Source organism: Acromyrmex echinatior, chromosome 11 (genome assembly GCF_024713525.1).
Source record: "Acromyrmex echinatior isolate Ae372 chromosome 11, ASM2471352v2, whole genome shotgun sequence".
NCBI classification, from domain to species: Eukaryota; Metazoa; Arthropoda; class Insecta; order Hymenoptera; family Formicidae; genus Acromyrmex; species Acromyrmex echinatior.
Window position 1 is genome coordinate 11,211,671 of NC_141862.1, and position 21,132 is coordinate 11,232,802.

A 21,132-nucleotide genomic window follows, 5' to 3' on the forward strand; every position below is an offset into this window, starting at 1 on the left:
AAATTAATTAAAAAGATGAGTATCGCGCGTTATTCACTTATTTATAATTTCACGGCTTAATTTAATGCTATTAAAAACTTTACGCTTTTTAATAGCAAATAATTTGATAACAGTGTAAAATAATCCGCATTCCTCTTTCAATTGTTTCCTGTAATTTATCCAGAACATTGACAATAATAATAATTATTATGACTATTATTACAAAAATACTTGTACTAAAATACTAATTATAACGATAAAATTATATACAAGATGATTCATTTTAATAAATCCACCAGAATATCTCAAAGTTAACGATACCGGATGGTATCATCCAGTGCCGGAAGTTGCTTTTAGCACTACCCAGGAATAACGGCATATTTAAATTTAAAAAAATGTATTAAAAAATGTATTTAAAAAATTCAAGGTAACCTCAATCTGATCTTAAGGATACATTAATCAAAGTCATTCTTTTCATCTCAAATTTAATTGTTTCAAACTAATGAGATTGATTAAGTTAATCTGTTAATTTCCAAGCTCCATTAACTGATAAAGTCTTAATAAAAAAAATGCTTTATTATAAATGTTCTGAAAAGATTTTGAAGTCAGCTACATGAATATAAAATAAAAAATAGAAATTTCAATTTAAAAAATTTGATGTAATTTTGATCTAATTTTTAAGACATCTTCTCTAGTTCAACCAAGATCACCGTCTTAAATTCTCTCTTTTTAATAACTGAGCAATTTTTGTCTAAAACATTTTTGTCTTAACCTTAAAGATTTTGAGATATTTTAATTGATTAAAATGCATTATCCTGAATAAAACAAGAAAATAACTGAATTTCTTGAGATGTCCTGTATAATTGATTAATTTTATGAGTCTCAGCTAGTTTTCCATATTTCGATATTTTATTTTATCTATTAACTGTTTGTTTAGTTTTCAATCTTGAAAAAAAGTATTGTTTAAGGTAGTCACTATCTTTTCAAAAGCCACTGAGTTTGTGCCAGATAACGCGAGAAAATCGATAAATTGCGCCTCGCAAATTGCTGTTCGCTAGATGATTTAAATCTCAGCCATCCGAAACTTCAATTATATTTACTTGCCAAGCATGAGCGATGTCATTTTTCATCATTTCCGATTTTTGGATTTCAAGATCTGATTTAAGGAAATTTAAATTTTTTAAATTAAATAAAAGATAACGACTCTGTTTCAATTAAAGCAAATTAGGCCGTCTCAGAAATCATCGGTGATATCTTGAAAAAAACAGGTTTCTTCATAAAATAAAATAGAATTGAGAAAAGCAAATATTTTAAATATAAAATAAAATAGAATAAAATTAATGACAAAATTTAGAATATCCAAAATACAAATGCAAAGATAACCACATCGCAATATACTTTTAAAATTTAAGTGTTTTATATATATATATATGTATATAAAGTACTATATAAAGTTATAGATAAGAGAAGGAAACAATATAAAGAATAATAATCAGAAGTCCTTTATTAAATATTTCAAAACACATTCATGATATTAAATATTCCAAATATTCTAAATATTTATAATTTACAGAGTTAGATTTCTACCTCTGAGTATATAAAACACACGCGTCTTTTGAATTCCTATGCTATCTTTCATTCGCTAATTTTACACGCATCGTGAGATAAGTTGTCATGCGACAACAAGGGGATTAAAGGGGGTGGGTTTAAGGTTTTAAATGATTCAGAGACTTTGCTCTTTTCGCCTAGCCTCGCCTAGCACAAACGTTTGGCACGTACTAACTGTCCGATCGTAACTATCGTGGCTCTCCTGGCATGCCGACGTTGGTCACCCACGCCCGTGGAATAAGAGCGTTCTAATGACGTACGATCGTCCGTAATGATCTTATGTAATAATCAAGCGAGGCAATTACGCCTTAAGCGATAAGCGCCGCATGAATGAAAACTCACGGACTTCTCGCGCGGATATGGATGCCAATACAAATGAAAATACATTTTATATTAAAAAACAATAAATATACTATTAATAAAAATGTGTAAAAATTAAATAAACTATGCATATGTATTTTATGTGAAAAAAAAATTTTACACACACACACACACACACATACACACACACATACACACACAATCTGCTAATTTTTTATTCTTTCTTTTTTAATAAAATCTATTTATGAAGATATGAAACGTTTGCGCAAAATTAAAAAAAATTTTAAAACTTTTAATTTTTAATTATATTATTTTTAATTTTACATTATATTATATTATTAATTCTTTGCAAATATTTATTTTTGTATTTTCATTTTCCAGAAATCTGGTTTTATAAAATTATGGATTTTTAATTTTCTAATATGTGTTAAACTATTCGAATAACTGTATTATAACTATTCTACAAGATATTTTACCCGCCCTTATCAATTAAGATGAGTTGACGGAAGGAACGAGTTTCTCAATCGACCTTATGACACATGTCGTACGACACTCAAGAATCCACTCAAGAATCATCGTCCTTCACACATTTTCTTCCTGTCATTAATGAGGACTGGAAGAGGTCCAATTTCTCTGCGAGAAAATTGCTCCACTGCATTGAACCGTTGCCTCTTGAGATCACATGGATGCAAAGTAAAATGCTGCAACTTGCGTCAGAATAAACTTTAGAAAACTGAAATATTACACTAAAATTATATTAGCTAATTTAGGATTGAAATTATCATATATATATATATACATATATACTTTAAGAATAACATCAAGAATTGGGAAGATTGTAAGAATAAGGAATTAAACAATTTTTTTAGTAAATGTTTATTGTAATTATTCAATTCTTTGTATTTAATATTAAAGTAAAAAACATAAATTTCAAGTTCTTTTCTTAAACAAACAAATGTATTTTTAATATAATTTATAAATAAAATATGCATTTGTGCTCAAATACTGAAATCTAATATCTCTGAAATAATATTATTTTACTATTAATATGTACTGCAATAGAAAAGAAAATTTTATTTAAAAAAACAATCTTTTTTCTTAATTACATATTTCTTCGGTGTCTCATAGTTTCTATAAATGTCACAGTGATATTTTCTTTCCGACGTTGATAAGAAATATCTGTTTATACTTTGCGGTATACGTCTTTCGATTGGCGTCTATTTCGATACACTTGGGCGCATCGTGTCGATCAAGATGATGACGGCATGGAATTCGGTTTATGCCCGCAAGTGTAAATATTATTCCTGTAACGATTTTACGTGGAGAACGCCAAGGTCCTCCACAATCATTGCGGGAACATGAATGCGCTCTGATTGTGAAAGAATGACTGCCAATCGAACTAATAAGAATGAACAATTACAAATGAACACTTTCAGACATAGTTCGATGAATGTAGCGATTGCTTTTTCTTTGATGTAAAAGAAGAAGTTCGTCGAAAAGAGACGAGAAGCATATTTGTCGATGTGAATCTGAACTTATTTGTACTCGCAATGTGTCATCCACATTTATTTATAAGCTACTAGTACGTTCGTTCGTATTCATTCGTACGTTTCATTCGATCTGGATACATCTGAAGAGAGAAGTTTCGTCGTTTCAAGAGTCGATGACATATATACAATAATAAAAATACTATTCACGCCAAATCTCAGACACCTTAATTTTTTTTACGATCTCTCTTGAGCTCGCATTCTTTTCCCGCAGATATTTGTGTCAAAATATCATTGATTGGTGCTATTTTAAACATGTTTTTTTTAGAATTCAAAACTTTTTGTCGTGTGAAATTAGTCTCTTCAAATATTCATTTGTTAATAACTTTTTAATTAAGGATAGGCAAAAAATTGACTTGTTCGAGAATGTGCAAACAAAAATTTATCCATTAAGACTAGTTCAATCTAATTTCTTCGTAGTTGAGGACTATAGTGAAATAAGTCCCTTAAAATTTTTTAAATATTTCTTTTACGGGAAGTGTGAAAATAAAAATTCGAAATGTGCACACATGTGCAAATTTAACAACGAGCAATTGAATAAACTATAGAAAATTGATTTTTTAAAAGTTGGAGTCTTCTCTCTCTAACTTCTCTCTCTGACATTACTAGATATTTATCTCAAGTGTCTACCATTGCTTCACTAGCAACTTTTTATGGAAAAAGAAAGAAATAAAAATCACGATAAAGAGAAGATTACAAGAATTTTTTCTATATAGACGCAAAATGTTGAACTCAGTTCATTTATCGCAGTGAAATTCAGTTGAAAAATATGAATCACAATTATCATTTAATATCTCAGCCATTCAAGAGAAAGAATAATAATCCAAAAAATGAAATATACTTCCGGCTATTAGAACTATGCAAGGAACCAAAAAAGACGTTTATACAAAAGCTTGTTTAAAAATTACCGACATTGTCGAGCACAATGTTGGTTGAGACATAACAAAAATAGAAAGAAAAACAAGGAGATATTCATCGATTATATTCTGATCAATCGACTGTTTTGACGTAATGCATCACGAGAGAATTATTGTTCACCGGCGCGTACCCCGACTAACGTGCTTGCGTCCACGTGCGCCCTCCACGTGGTGCGTTCCTCTTTCCTTTCTCCCTTCTCTCTCTCTCTCTCTCTTTCTCCCTCTTTTTCCCTTCTTCTCTTCTCCGATCACTGAGAGCAATGAAGGAGCGAAGCAAAGAAGCAAGCCACCCTCCGAAATTCTACCACCTCTTTCTTCCATTTCGAGGTCCGCGGCGATCGCCATGGCTGGGGGCAGCCCGGGGTACCAAGCAGAGGGATGACCGAGAGAGGGGACTGGACAGTGGTGTGGCGTCTCGCTCCGACGTCTATTTTCATCTCACTCGTCGGCGTCGCGGCCACCCCTTGTCGCACCGCGTTCTCGGTATCATCGTCCGCCTAAAAAGGTAGATTGGCCGTAGAAGTAACGCGATATGCGATTCGTCAGTCCGTCGGACCAATCGACCTCAGCGTTACATTCTAGGATCACGTTGCACGCGCTTATATTGGGAGCCCCCGCTCATTTCCCCGACAGAACGGCTCTCTAACGTAAGTGCACCACGTCGCGTCGCGTCGCGACGCCGCCGGCTTCTATTTTTTTTTTTCTTTTTTTCTCCTCTTTTCTTTCCTCTCGATCGATAGAAGACGAAAGAAGCGAAAAGGAGAAAGGAAGTGAGTCCTTTTGTATACATGGGATTTATTCAATAAACGGGGGTGTAATCGATCTGAGCATCATCCACCGGAGAGATTGCACACTTATCCGCCACGCTCACAGAGAATCAACGTCAACACGCAACAAACCCACATATACACGTGTGTACACGGTATCGATAAGGAACGAGCGAAGTTAAGGGTGAGGCTATTAGGACCGCAAGAAACTCGTGAGAGGACCGAGTTTGGATGGTCGTGATTCTACTTTGCTTCGAGAAGATCGCGTGTGTGTCTGTGCTTGAGAGATCGGGGAAAAAAGTCACCGGGTGGGCGGGAAGTGGTACCGATTGGCGAACGGGCCTTGGTGACTTTCCGAAGGAGTGACCTTCGAATTCTTATCGAACTCTTGGTGAAGTACTCGTGTGAGAATCCGACGAGGTGCGACTGAAAGGATTGTGTCAGGAATCTCTTTTGAGAGAAGCTTTTATCTGTGTGTGCTTTACGAGCCCCCGAACGGTGTACGAACATAGTGTTACGTCTTTTCATTTCTTCCTCTTGTCCTTGTTTATTCCCTTTCCTCTGCTCCGATCCTATTGAATTGGAAAAAAGAGCGAGTTTAAGTTTTCGGTGTTGATCAGGATTTTTTTTGAAATCAGCGAGGTGCAAAACCAGGAATACTATATTGTGTAACGTCACCAAGTTTGATAGGATGTCTTCCAATGTTCGATTTGGATTTAATTTAAATGAGTTAAAATTTATTTGTGTTTGCACTGTTTTTTGATTTTATCTATCTTTTTTGTAATTTATCATTTGTAATATTATATAAACATTTAAATAATTGTTCAATAACAGTTAATTAAATTGATACAAATGTCGGCTAAAAAATTGGTTAAGAATTAGTTTCTTTTTAATTACAAGAATAAAAAAGTAAAAGCTTTATTTTATTTTTAAATAATTTGATTAAAAAAATAAGGCAAAATTGTAAAATTCTCATTTTAATTTATGATTGTAAGAAATGTTATCGTATTTTTTAAAATAATTTTTAAATAATTTTTATGTAAATTATCTTTATCAAAAATTTAATCAATGAATCAGAACAAAAAAGAATTAATTTAATTGTTTAATCGTCAAAAAGATTAAAGGGATCAATTTTCATTACACGAATTATTTTTATAAAAATTTGTTTCTAATTAACAAGAGAATTTCTTCAGTAAATTTTTTATCTACTAGATTCCAGTGAAATCTTAGATAAAAAAATTGAGTTAGATAAAAAAATAAAGTTTAAAATTTTAATGTTTTCCTCATTTTTATTCTTTCTTTAAATTTGTTATTTTTTTACTTTATCAGTATTATGCTCTATTATGATTTACGTTTTATTCCGTTTATTGTTTAAAGTCCTAATATTCTTCAAATCCTAATATACGCGAGAATGTCTTCCACATATCTTTCGCATGTTTCTTGTGTTTCGTATATACTTGTTTGAAGAAACAAAAATATCGAACTTCTTGTAATGCGATACATCGCTCTTTTTGGTTCGGTCGCCAGTGCTGCTTCGTGCCTGCTCCATTTTGTATTCTTATCTGATTATGCAACCTCATCGCACTCTCTCGACCCTTCTTCGTGACTCTTCTACTGTGATGCACGCATAATCGTCGCGTCCAGTAGTAGTATCAGTGATACATAGCGACATCGTAAGCGAGTTGCTTCGAGGTGAAGCATGTTCGATAAAATAGATTTTTACTATGTTCGCGACGTTTTTCTAGAAATGTTTTAGTGAAATTAAGAAAAAAAAAGAGGAAAGCCGGCGGTTGTCTGCGACAAATCTAAAAATCATTAAATTCTATTTTACGAAACTACGAGACTTATGATATCAGTTGATGACGAAGAAATAAATTTTAAAAGTTCGCTTTAGTTTTTGATAGATTTTTTAATTGATATCTTTGAATTCTTACATTCGCCTGTTACAACAACAATCTTAAACAATTAATCGTTAAAATAATTATTTTTAACATTATGAATTAATTAATAATTACTAAAATATATAATAAAAGAAATGTGTGCAAATGTTATTAAATAAAATATATCAGGTCTTTGTTAACATTTCTATGGATAACTTCAGTTGTCTAATTTATAACTTCTTTTTTGATAAATGTGTATTGCTTTAAATTATAAAAATTCCAAAAACTTTTACGAATTACAAGTTGAGACAAAGAAAGAAATAAGCTTTGAAAATATGAATAGCCTTTTTATACTTATTTTATAATGTATTATCATTGTTTAATATTTTTTTTTATAATTTCAGATAAACATTATCTAAATAAATCATTTTTAATTCAAAGATTATAAAGATACCTATATCTAAAATTGTAAACTCAAATATTTCTTTAATATTTTAATCTCAGAATAATAAATTTTCTACACTTATATATTATATATATATATATATATATATATATATATATATATATATCTGTATATAATCCATAGAAGATTTGTCAGAAATATTTATAAAATATATATATATTTTTATTATATTTAATAATTATTTTAATTTAATTCAGAATAAGATTAACGTGCATTAATCTTAATTAACTGAAATAATAATTAATTCTTTTTAATCCTTCAAAGAGAAATCATTCTAAAAAACTCAAAAGAGATTAAAAAAAGAAATTATCAGAAAATATGTCAGACATTTTCTCGCATCAATCTGATATAACTGGCTGTAGTTTCGTGAAGTGGATCCCGAACGGTCGGGTGCGTCGAGATGTTCTAACCGATCGTTCTCCAGGGCCGCTCAGAACGTGCCGCCAGAAGTAGTCCGTCCGCCGCCGAACCAACAACAAACCCCGAAGGCAAACGACAGAAAGAAGAGGAACAGTCCTCCCCTCCTACCGAAGAAGAAGAAGCAAGACTTCAGGAGGAAACCCGTGAGTACCACGGCATCAGTTTATCGCCGGTAGAGCCCAGAAGAAGAACCGAAGATGCCAGCCCCAAAGGCCCAGGAGGGAGAGGATCCCGATCCGACTCCATACCTCTTCGTCTCCCTCGAGCAGAAGAGGATCGATCAGACGAAACCTTACGACGCGAAGAAGGCATGCTGGGTGCCCGACGAAAAAGAGGGCTATCTCCTCGGTGAGATCAAAGCCACCAAGGGCGACGTCGTCAGCGTTGGCTTGCCTGGCGGCGAGGTGTGTAGTAAGCCATGCATAAATGCATCCCTGTGACCCGTTCTTTCGATCCTCATTACTTTAAAGAGTCAGATTATTCGGAAAATAGCCAAGCGATCTCGATCGGACTCGATATTCAAATAATTTTATTTTGCTTCTTTGCAACAGCGAAAATTTAAATTCCTGAGATTAACGATGTGCTCACGTGTAATATTTCAAATCAAATTCAAACAATACATAATAATTATTTTAATTCAAAGAAAAGAAAATTAAAATTGAAGAGATCGGCTATTATTCAAATAATCTATCGCTTGAGACACATGAAATGTGATCTCTTACATGATTTTATCTCTTACATGATTTTATTTCCCCATTTACCAATGTAGATTAACTTTTGTTTCGGTTTACTTTACTTTTAATTCTTTTCTAATTTTAGAAAACTAAAAGATAAAAAAAATCAAGATAAAAGTTAATATACATTGGTAGGGCCTTAGATATTTATTATTGAGTCTAAAATCTTAATAAAAGATATTAAGATTTGTTTGGTGAGATTAGCAAAAGCGATTTAATAACTTGTTCGAAATTTTCGGATGTGATTATATTTAATATTTTAAAATTGTGAACTAATTATGTCGACATATTAAATTTAAAAGAAAATATCAATATTTAACAATTTAGATATTTTACGAATAATAAAGGCATTAATTAATTAATTTAATTAATTAAAATATCCTGTTTTTAATGAAACAATTAATTATTTAATTAAAAAACATAACAACCATAAAGTTGATCGCCGTCTTTTTTTATATAAACACACTTAGATACTTTATATTACGTTTGTTAAATTTCTAGAAGCAAATTTTGTAAAACATTTTATTTTTACAATTTTTCTTACATTTTTTAACAGTTATTAATTAAATAGTACATGAAGTGATCGTAATTTAATAATATAATAATCTCACGATTAATTGTGTCGCATCAGGCTGTCCATACATCTTCCTTTTCTACTGTTTGATACCGCTTTTTATACTGTACAAAATTCTTTGGTTGAGAAATTTGTTCCTGAATACTACGTGCGATCTTACATCGTTACTTAAGCATTAATACATTTTTTGTATTTTTACACAAATTTGATAACATGACAAATGTTTAAAAAAGGAAAAAGTTAGGCTAAAATATAAATTCAATTTAGTAAATAGAGACAAAGTCAATCTGTGTCGTCTTAAAAAGACATACAAAAGCATTTATTACTTCATGAAATTATTCGTCAGATATATTTCATTCTATTATCGTCTCTCTCTTTCCTACTCTCTCGAACTAGACCTAAAAAAAATGACGTAACATTTTTCGTGAAAAATCATTCACGTAAAAGTCGCGTATGTTCAAAAAAGAAGGCGTCGACGCATTTCAATTCCGCCGGATAAATCCGTTTGCTCGTATGATTTTGGGGTGTTGAAGGGGACGTCTGCAGCGGAAGGGGACGTGTTTACAGCACGGCGATTTTCATCGATTGCCATGGAAGGATCGAGGCATCTCTTTTGGCTGGGCGATTTTTTAGCCGGCTCGACCGACCGAGGAAGACAGAAGGAGAGAAAGAAAAAGACAGACAGAGAGAGAAAAGAGAGAGAGAGAGAGAGAGAGAGAGAGAGAGAGAGAGAGAGGGAATTCGCTGGCTTCTATATATATAAAAAGAAGGGGGAGGAACGGGATCTTGCTGACGATCTATTTTCGGAGAACAGAAAACCGACCGCGAATCGCCGCTGCCGCCGTCGTCGTCGTCGACGTAGAGTACTTACGACCTTCTGTCACCCGGCCGAAGGTGTAGACTTTCTTTTCAGACGGAAATAAAGTCTCAAGCTTGAAGCCTGTCAAAAAGTGCATTACGTAAAAGCGGCTTTCCGTCACCGTTCTGCTGAAACGAAATTATGCAACGACGACCAATTAGAAACTTACAGATTAAAGAGTCTTATAATTAGAAACAATCCATTCTCCTCTTCTTCTCGCTTATCATAGAATTTTTAGTCGAGACAATTTTTTACGCAGAGCGTAATCATATATTTTTTTTTGTTTTATTGCAAAAGGTCTAGTTCTTTGAAATTTAATTTTGACGTTAATTAAATTGTTAGGATCGAATTTCGCTTGCAAAAATATATAATGGCAAAATAATGTACATGCAGGAAGTTTAAGAAAAAAAAAATGCACAGATAAATATATATCAATAAAACTGGCGAATGAATGATAAAATTCATGAAGAAATAATATCTATAAATTTTTATTTAGAAAGTCTCAATTCGAAATCAATTTGAAATCTTACGTAATTATATTTATTCCATTTTGCAAACTCTATCGGAATTTTTCTTCTGTTGATGCGTAATTCAAGAGATAAAAATTTTAACAGTAAGTGAAAGGAAGACGTATGATTGATACTTATTAAATTGCTAAAGTATTTCTCACCAAATTCAAATTACATTGATATGCTGTTCTACTTTACATTACATGACAAAAATTGAATAATTTCCAGCAATTAGGCTTGCAGAATTTTTTTTGCACTGTAGCAAAACTGGAAAATTTAAAAAGTTGGAAAATTATTTATATTAAACACAAATTAATCTGCAATATTGTTTTAAAGAAAAAATTACAAGTATAAAATGAATGCCAAATTCTTATATTACTTCATTCTTTCCTCTCTCCTTTTCTCTTTCTATATAATCTAATGTATGATATTGTAATACTGCTTTTTATGAGAGCTACATTTTCAAAGTAATGTAAAATTATATAATTTTATTATCTATAGCTCAATATTTTCTATATTCACTTTTTCTCTCTCTTTCACATAATTGCATTTCATATTTCAAAAAATAAATAGTCATCACTGTATATTATTATTACGTTATAATGTTCTACGCATTATAATTCACTCAAATCATAATTCACTCACGTATAAATCATTTTGTTCGCAATTATGATCGTGCTTGTTTTTCACGACTTTGACGAAGGTACTGCCCTGCTATTCTTGTTCGAATTCCTCAAACTCGCGACAAACGACCCCAATATCCGTGTCCCCGCGTAATACATGTCGATTACATAATGGTTCAGCAAACCCATGTTGCTGTGCGCGTTGCTTCGTTACGGCTCTAAGCCCAAACACTATTGTTAGAATCGCTGTCGCTAGCGCCTGGCGTAATAATAAGCCGAAACGCCACTTCTCGAAACGCGGGTCAACGTATTTTTAGAGCAGCAACCGAGCACGAAGCCCGAGAAAAACGCATGAGAGAGAGAGAGAGAGAGAGAGAGAGAGAGAGAGAGAGAGAGAGAGAGAGAGAGCAGTGAAGAGATAGAGGTATCATTGATCATTGCCAAAAAACCTTTTATGCAATGCAATTATCGGGGAAAAAAATATTGTTTTTGAAACCTTTAATTTAATTCCCAAACACAATTTCCTGAATACAAATTAACCATTTTTGTATCTTATTTTCTTACTTATTTTTTTCTAATTTCACGAAAATCAACTCAGCGGGAACTAGACAAGGTGTATCATAATGATTTTAATGATCCATATTCAAAATACCTGTGATAATACAGCTAATAGATGATCACTTTATTTTATGTATTTTTTTAATTTTCTCATGGAGGACATTATAATTTGATAACAAGTCAATTGAATCACAAACTTACTAAAAGCTATTAATTTCTTTTAACAAAGTTTATCTTTTTAACAAAGAGCCACTTTAAATATTTTTCTTTACTTCTTAACTTTTTTTTGAAATTATTAAATATTATAATTACTATCATTATTTATAATTCTAATAATTTTAATAGTTCATTAAATTATAAATTAAATATTATATAAATTGATAATTAAGTTATACGTAGAACAATAATGAAAAAACGATTGAAAAATTGTTCTATTTTATTAATATATTGGACAGGTTTTATTTTTTGTTAACGTTTATAATTTTTCATCAATTAAATTTTATTTTCGCAAATGTAGAAGACTGAGAGATGTTTTGGTTTTTTTAAATTTAAGATAAAATATTCCAATAAAAATAATAATTATACAAATTCCGACGTGTTTTCCATCTCTTGCTTTTAATCTGAGAGATTGATAACTGAATCGCTCAATTGCAACGTAATAATGATAAAAAAAGAAAGAGAAAAAAAAAGAAAATACTCGTGCAGACGAAACAGTATCGCAAGGACCAGCTGTCCCAAGTGAACCCGCCGAAATTCGAGAAAGCCGAAGATATGGCCGACCTGACCTACTTGAACGAGGCGTCGGTGTTGCACAATCTGAAGCAGCGTTACTACGCCAAACTGATTTACGTAAGTCAATTGTCGTGATCGTATGTCACTAATGCGCTTTTTCTTTCTCTTTGGGGCCGATGATAGACCAAGGACTACAAGAAGGACCAGCTGCAGCAGGTGAACCCACCCAAGTATGAGAAATGCGAGGACATGTCCAATCTGACTTATCTCAACGATGCTTCGGTCCTCCACAACTTGAAGCAACGTTACTACGCCAAGCTCATCTATGTAAGATTCTTCGCTCGCAATGGGGAGATGCTCGCACCCTCCCTCCTCTTCATCCGAGGATATGGAGGGTTTTGTCTGGCTTTGTCTGGCCTCGAGTGTCCCTCCTCTACTTGCGAGCCACCGCCGTGACTGTCACGACACCCTTTCAGAATTTCTGTGCTAGTTTCGAAGGACCGGTTCATCGCTCAAAACGCCAGGACGCGTCTTGCCATGTTCCGAAAGGTCCTTCGGCTTTATACTCCGTTCGTCATCCGCGACAAATGGCTCGACAGGATGCACGGATCTTGTGCAGGAGCGTCGTCGTAAAGCAGGACGATATGTCACGACGTCTCCTAATCTCTTTATTTTTTTATCGATGATCCTTTTCCCATGCAGATGAGAATTTTTCGTTCGTTCAATATTTTTGTAGGAGAGATGCATGATTTTTAAAATTTATTTCTTTTCCTTTTTAACGTCGTCAAAGCACTATGACCTGCTGCGACGTCTCCTGGTTTTTTTTTCGATTTTTTAGTACTCATTTTGATTTTGGTGTTTTACTCCAGACTTTTGTCTGGAGATGCATGATTTTTTTTGTTTTTGAAAAAATGACATCGTCGCTCAAAGCACAATGACGTGTCGTGACGTTCTGTGATTTCTTCCATGTTTGCGAAAGTTATTCTTTCCTTTTCGGATTGGAAATACTTTCGATCAATCACTGAGAGAGATCTCCGTGTTGAAAAAATGTCAAACAGGAATATCTTACGCTTTGCCATTTTTTCGTCCTCCACCGGAGAATGCTCGTCGATTAAATTTCACGACATTCTCTTCATTTTGATTCATACAAAATGTGTAATCATCTTTTGTTCTGTTATTCCATATTTGTTTCTTAAATGTTATATCCATTGTATTTAACTGCGCTCTAGCGTCCATGTGCTCACAAAGTGGAGATCTTGAAGGATACTCTCGTTTTTAGACACAAGTCGCACCTATTACGATGAGAAATGGATAATTCCTGCATCGGCATTCAACCTTTTTTTGTTTCCATAATAATATTATTTGTATGTTTTATCATATTGTCGATATTGTCGGATTATTTCGTGAAATTAACAATAATACCGATTATAATATTCATATAATAAATTATACTATATAATTAAATTATATTTGCTAATCTTCTTTGCATTTGAAAGAATTTTATGAGTTTTATAGATATTGATTTATAATTTGGTAATTATTTCTTGAGGATTTGGACAAAAAAATAATAAACACTATCGACAATGTATTTTGCAGATAAATTTCAACTATTCGAAGTTTAAGGCAAAACTGCATTGAATTATTATGAATAATTTCATTTGCATACAATGTTATATGTAGTATATGATTTAATTGGAGAAAAAAAGACTTCTCTCGAATTACAGTATTGAAAACAGCTTTGTAAAATCCATAATTTTATTTTATTTATTATAATTTGATTTATTGCTATATAATTAAAGGAATCATAATTTCATCATAATAATTAGAAATTCTAATATTTAATTATCAATTTTATATATATATAATATTATCGGTAAATTACATTGATTATATATGATATATAATTTTCTTTGAGTTCAAGAGTTCGAATAGCTGAAATTTGTGAGCAGTTTTCTTGTGCACTTGTCTGTATTGATTTTTGTGCGAGCGAGACAGATCGCACGCCGAGAATCGAGAAATCTTCGTTTTGGCGAATAATAAAAACGAGCCATGGAACGTTGCTCGAAGCCTTTATTGATTTAGATTGATCTTTAAATGATCTCTACTTTTGCAGACCTATTCCGGCCTATTCTGCGTGGCTATTAATCCCTACAAAAGATTCCCCGTATACACCTCTAGATGCGCCAAATTATACCGTGGCAAGAGGCGTAGTGAGGTGCCGCCGCACATTTTTGCCATTTCTGATGGAGCCTACGTCAACATGCTTACCAGTACGTAAAAAATAATTATACGAGAAGCAGTTCTTTTTTTATCTAAAAGGATTTTTATCTAAAAGATCTGTAAGGATTGATTTGTAAGAGATTTTTGTCGATTTTCACGACATTCCGTTATGAAAAATCTGTGTCTCTTGTCCCTGACAGATAACGAGAACCAGTCTATGTTGATTACCGGTGAGTCTGGTGCCGGAAAGACTGAGAACACGAAAAAAGTAATCGCGTACTTCGCCACCGTCGGTGCCTCGACTAAGAAAGATAAGGAGACTGAAGCGAGTCAAGCGAAGAAAGGCTCTCTGGAGGACCAAGTCGTCCAGACCAACCCCGTCCTGGAGGCCTTCGGTAACGCCAAGACCGTCCGTAACGATAACTCCTCTCGTTTCGTAAGTGTTTCTATTTTAACGCGCTTGATATACGAAGCGTTCAATAGGATAAAATAGCCATTACTATATCTGGCCGGGATAAACGATTGCGTACGAGGAAGTCCAATAATGATTTGGGAGACTTAAACGAGATTAAAAAATAGCTAGGGATATTATTGGATTCCTTATTTTGAAATATGAATAATTTATACATTATTACAGTTGTATAATTATTGCACAATTGTACAATTGTGTTATAATTGTATAAAAATTATATATATAAAATGCAATTACTATTTTATACTACTTTGATACTATTATTTTAACCTTATCATATCAGATTTTTATTATATCTATTTCAATTTCACGGAAAGAACAAATTTGTGCTGAAATATCTAAAAATTTAGCTAATTATTTTAAAGATTTTAAAATAATTTTGCTAGAGCGTTAAAATAATTACGTAGAAATATCAAGTATATGATAAACAATGCAAAAAATTTTGCCATTCTAACACTCAATTTGAACATTCTACATAATTATTTTGATGATGCAACAAAATTATTTTCAGATGTGTAGCTAAATTTTTAGACTAGCAAAAACCTCCTTTTCGTTTAAGAAAGTAGGAACGCTCGATTAAAAACAGGGAATATTGTTTACAACGATAGATCGACTGTGACTGAAAAGTTGAGATCTGCTGTTAACATAAAATGGATTAATTATGCTTCCATTTCATCTTGAATAGGGTAAATTCATCCGTATTCACTTCGGTCCATCCGGAAAGCTGGCCGGTGCCGATATTGAGACATGTGAGTATCTTATTTGATATTCTTAAAGCGAAAACGAGATTAGAAAACAGCTTTAGTTCATATCTTATAGAAGAAATCGTCACGTGGATGTTAATTTTGTGCAGTTAATCACGTCCGGCGTTTAATAGTCACGTCAAGGTGACGGAAGGCGAACGCGTTTATTATCGTCACAACGCAAACACGCGCCTCGGAGTTCGGAGGCGCAGTTGGCGTCGATTCGCGATTTACACCGTCCGCCGTTCTTTGATTGCGTCCGGTTATTTTTGCGACCGCTCCATTTCGTATCGTTTGGCTTAAAATCTGCTCGCGTCATCGTCGTGATTCCCTTGCTCAATCCTTGCGCTATAAACAACAATGTATGGCACGCGTGACGACGTCTTTTTTCACACTATTTTTTTGCTAAGAAAAAATAATTTCATTTAATTATTAATAAATGCGGTCAATTAAGAAATTGGTTTTTTTTTCTATACACAACTAATCTTTTAATTATTATCTATCGTTTAAACTCATTAAATCTATGATTACATCATCAAAAAACAATTGGAAAAAGGACTGGAACATGAAAAAAACATTTCTGACGTAAAAAGTATATTATTATATTATTTTCAATTGTTTTATTTGCTATTCTTGTTGTTCTAATTATGTTGTTCTCATCATTATCAATAGCTTAATTGAAATTAGTTTTAATATCTTTACTTGAAATAGAGCGTATATACATATATATATATATTTCTTTTTTTTAGATGTTTTGCCTTTAAAAAGTAAATCTTTTCGTAGAACTTTTTTTATAAACAAAAAATATATTTCTTCAGATAAAGTATATTTCATAACATAATGTTCTTTTCATACAGATCTACTGGAGAAGGCTCGTGTCATCTCTCAACAAACCCTCGAGCGTTCCTATCATATTTTCTATCAGATGATGTCCGGTTCAGTCAAGGGACTGAAGGGTAAGATCATTAATATTCCTCGTGAAAGAAAATGAAATCCGATTGAAATCTAAATAGGATTTGTACGTCGATTCCCATATAGGATCATGTCGACAAATTATCGTTACCTCGAGAAAGATGAAAAGATTAATTATTTGTACATGCAAAATTATTATATTTACACATTTGTTGTATATAATAAAGAAATATCAATTATGGCACGGCAACGTTATCAGTAAGAAAATTAATTGTTCTTTTGAATTAAACGTAGTATACATACAATTAGTTCATTTTTAGAGGTAATAAATTAATTTTTTTCTCGAGATAGCGATTATTTTTAGAGCGCTCGGGAACGCTCTGGTTAATAACGTGATTAGATCGGTAAGATGAGATAGGTGCTGTGGAGCCTGGAAGAAAGAAAGGTTCCGCGCATGACTCGGGGTGTAATCGCCCTCTTTCCTTTCACGAACCAACAAAATTTCTCACTATCGAATTATCCTCATTCCACGCAGAGATATGCCTCCTATCGAACAACGTCAACGATTACTACTTCGTATCTCAGGGCAAGACAACGATCCCAAACGTCGATGACGGCGAGGAGTGTTTGCTGACCGACGTAAGGACCTGACGAATATATCGCAGGATTCTCGCCTCTCATTTATTACCTTTGTATATGATACCTTAGACTCAGTTGCTGGCCACAGTTGGCAGTTTTCGTGGATTAACCGTATATCGCGTTGCCTGGAGGAACTGTAGCAGGCAATTCGCAACGCCTCTAGAACGGGGTATTGTGAGAGAAACGTGTCTATCAAGATCGATTTTCTTAACCGGATAATGTAATTCAATATTTACTATCAATTGATTTTTATTAATAATTTCAAATAGAAGAAAATCTATTCTTGGTTCCATTAATAATTTCGAAGCAAAGAAAAGAATGTATGACAAGTTTGTAAACGTTTTAATCGATAAAATTTGAGAAATCGAGAAATTTATAATTTTTAAATAAATTCCATTTTTTTTAGAATTTTGTAATTTTAAGTTAGATCTAACTTTTTAAAAATTAGATTAATTATAATTAAAATTTAATCGAAAAAAATCAAAACTAATCTGATAAATTAAAGAAATCTTATTTTATTTAATGCAATTTTATTTAAGATTACTTGGTTTTATTTTGCTTAGGAAAAAAATGAAATAAAATTATTCCAAAATAGAGATTCGACGACGACAGTAACGTATCTCTCGTAGAATAGCGTGCTGTATAGTAGATCTCTCCGCTGCAAGAGGGAGAGCTGGAACATTTTGTATATAATTTCTTAGCAAAGGCGTAATCCGCAAAAGGAGCAGCGGTATTTTGCAGAGCTATACTGTAGAAACGTACTTTTAGTGTAGAAAGTATTCTGAATACCGAACGTTGACATCGTAGACGAAGAAACTATCTTGAAATTGTTATATATGTATAGTCGAAATTTCAGAAGCTTTCAGAAAATTGTATTCCTCAAGAATTCAATGAAGCACATTTGCATAAAAATATTTAGAAACATTACATGAAAATAACCCATTAAAATTAATAAGAAATATATATCATAATATTTTTCAAAAAAGAATAAAAAGGTAGACTTTTCTAGTTTTAAAAAGTTCTTCTTGATCTAAATCTAATTAATTTTGCTGTCACAGCACGAATTCGTGATGTAAATTAAAATATATATATTTATAAATAAGAAAAGAAGAACTAACATTTTCTGAAGAGAAGACAGGCACTTTGATAGTTTCTTCGTCGAGCTAATGATCCCCTAATGAGCACAGGTGGGATCTCTTTGTTGTATCTTTTTCCCTCTATTTAGTATTTTACTTTGAGACGCAGTTGAGAGAACCCGCGGACTCGCAAAGATTCATAGATTCCTTGTAGATACAACCCTTTAGGTAGCACGATGGAAAGCCACTAAAAAACATGGCCCACCATCGGTTGTTCTAACCACCCGCATGTTTTTTTCTTTCTATTCGGTCACCCTGTAGCGATGTGTCTGCTGTCCAACAACATCACCGACTACTACTTTGTATCGCAAGGCAAGACGACGATTCCTGGCCTCGATGACGGCGAAGAGCTTTTGGTTACCGATGTAAGTGCAACGACCTGGACCAGCTGGCGTCAATAATTACGCCAGTAAAAACAATTCCATTGAGATAATAGGAATTAAATGAACTTTTGGAAGCTCTACTTCCAGATTAAATTATTTTATATATACAATTATTTAACTCATATTTATGCAATATATTATTAATAGTTTTTACGTTTTGATGTATTTTATCAGATTTACGTAATATTAATTTCGTAATCGTATTTCTTAGTGAGAATATTTTAAAGATAATATTACGCAACTGATATTTAGATGCGCGTCTTTCCTTTTGTTTAATTTCCAAATTGTTTAATTTTCATTTTTGCGTAAAAGCTATTTATACCATTTTATAAAAGAAGATAATTTCTGCTTATTTATTTATGCAGTAATCTTAATTTGTTTCTGAAATTCTCATAGTAATTTTATACCTTAATCGTCTTATTGTATATAAAAATTTCTATTCTCGAAGCCCGCTGGTCCAATTCTCTAAGCACTAGCTCCTCTGTGTACATAATTGTCGCCTTTCCGTATACAGCGACTGCTTCCGGAAAAGTGTCATCGCTCACTGAATACTTCACCGAGTGACGATTCTTTTTCATTTTGAATTTTTTTGGTGTCAGCTTCTACTTACATATCCTGTATTTAGTATGAAAATGTTTATCTATGTTATTATCTCTTCTTATGTGCTAGCTGTATTTCTCAACGTTTTTTTCTCTTTCTTTCTTTCTCTTTCTTTCTGCTCTTCTATATTTCCATTGCAGCTCTTCAATGTGCCACGTGATTAACCGAATATATTCTTACAGCATTACATGCGGACATCTGTACATTATTACAACTTCTCCCTATTTTTCTCTATAAAGAAAAACATATCTTTGAGAGATATCTTTCTCTCTTTTCTTCTTCTCTATCGCACTCTCATTTTTTTCAGCAAGTACTCGCCGATAATAACTTGCTATTATCTTTTCTATTGCGAGCATCGACGATACCAGTCACTTTGTGACCTAAAATTCCAAATTAATTTTATCAAAATAATTATTAATTGCAAATCAATTATTGGATTAATTTGATTAAAAAGATTTTCCGAAAAAGAAGAGGTAAACTTTTTATATGATGAACAAAGGGACTTGGAATGTCAACGATGATCGCACTTGCTTGCCAATTACAAGATCGAGCATGGATAGAAAAAAGAACAAACTAATACAGAAACTAATACAGAAACTATGTTGAGCAACCGGATCAGCGACTACAGGTACATTAACCAGGGTAAGACCAGAATTCCGGGAGTCAACGATTGCGCAGCCATGGATGCAACGGACGTAAGTCCAGCCCCCAGGGTGTTTTCGAACCTCGGCGAAATTCAGACTCCCTTGTGGCTTCTTATAAAATTATTTAAAAATATTAACTTATTTTGAATCAATATTTTATTGTAGAAGAAGTAATTAAAAATTTTGTAAGAAAGGGTGATACCTATACTGTAATTATCTTTTAAATAATTAAAACCGGTTATCTCAATGATCATTTCAATTATAATATTATATAATCGCAATTGCATATTCGATTAATTTACAAAACTGTTAAAAAAAAATTAAATATTTATTTTTTTCTTTTAAATGGCTTAAGGAGATCCTAAAATCGTCTGTTTTATCGAACGTAATAATTTTTCTGAAAGGTTTTCGTATGTATTACTCTTTTACAGATTTGATACTCTTTTTTAGAATTAAAGTATAAGCATTGATACATGTCTGATAGGTGGAGTTTATGTTGAGAATGAAAAAAATTTTTAATTGAACATTATTAAATAAAAATGAACTCAGAAAATAAAGTAAAAAGGAACAAAAATATTATTTTTATAAAAATTATAAATTATAAAATTTGCTTGAACTCTCTGTAAAAATTTATATATATTATGCACCAATCCACTATTAATCAAATATAATCTTCTTCATTTATTTGTTTTTAAATTGAAATCTCTTTTTTAATCGAATATAACGTCTAAAGTTATCAAGTGACATTTGTTTGATATAAAAGCATAATTGCTAAACTATAATATAATTACAAAATTAGAATCTCCAGACATGTAAATTATACGAAGAAAACAACTCTTGTATTCTTAGAATTAGGTTTACGTAGATTAGAATTACGTATCTGATTTGA

At 32.4% G+C, this 21,132-nt stretch overlaps 1 protein-coding gene across 25 annotated transcripts in view; it reads left to right on the forward strand.

Annotated features, from left to right (window-relative positions):
• The first annotated feature begins 4,948 nt into the window (after positions 1–4,948).
• Mhc (myosin heavy chain) overlaps positions 4,949–21,132 on the forward strand; it is a 51,394-nt gene continuing 35,210 nt past the window's right edge. For 9 of the 25 annotated variants that reach the window (XM_087411326.1, XM_087411321.1, XM_087411333.1 and 6 more), the window contains exons 1-8: positions 4,949–5,019; positions 7,910–8,309; positions 12,678–12,821; positions 14,608–14,764; positions 14,915–15,150; positions 15,872–15,935; positions 16,787–16,885; positions 18,878–18,981. In XM_087411326.1, the coding sequence (XP_087267452.1) occupies positions 8,103–8,309; positions 12,678–12,821; positions 14,608–14,764; positions 14,915–15,150; positions 15,872–15,935; positions 16,787–16,885; positions 18,878–18,981 (1,011 nt within the window). In that variant the 5' untranslated portion in view covers positions 4,949–5,019; positions 7,910–8,102. Of the gene's footprint in view, positions 5,020–7,909; positions 8,310–12,467; positions 12,612–12,677; positions 12,822–14,607; positions 14,765–14,914; positions 15,151–15,871; positions 15,936–16,786; positions 16,886–17,376; positions 17,481–18,877; positions 18,982–21,132 lie in introns of all 25 variants that reach the window. The other 16 variants (XM_087411324.1, XM_087411339.1, XM_087411338.1 and 13 more) reach the window with 5 other exon arrangements.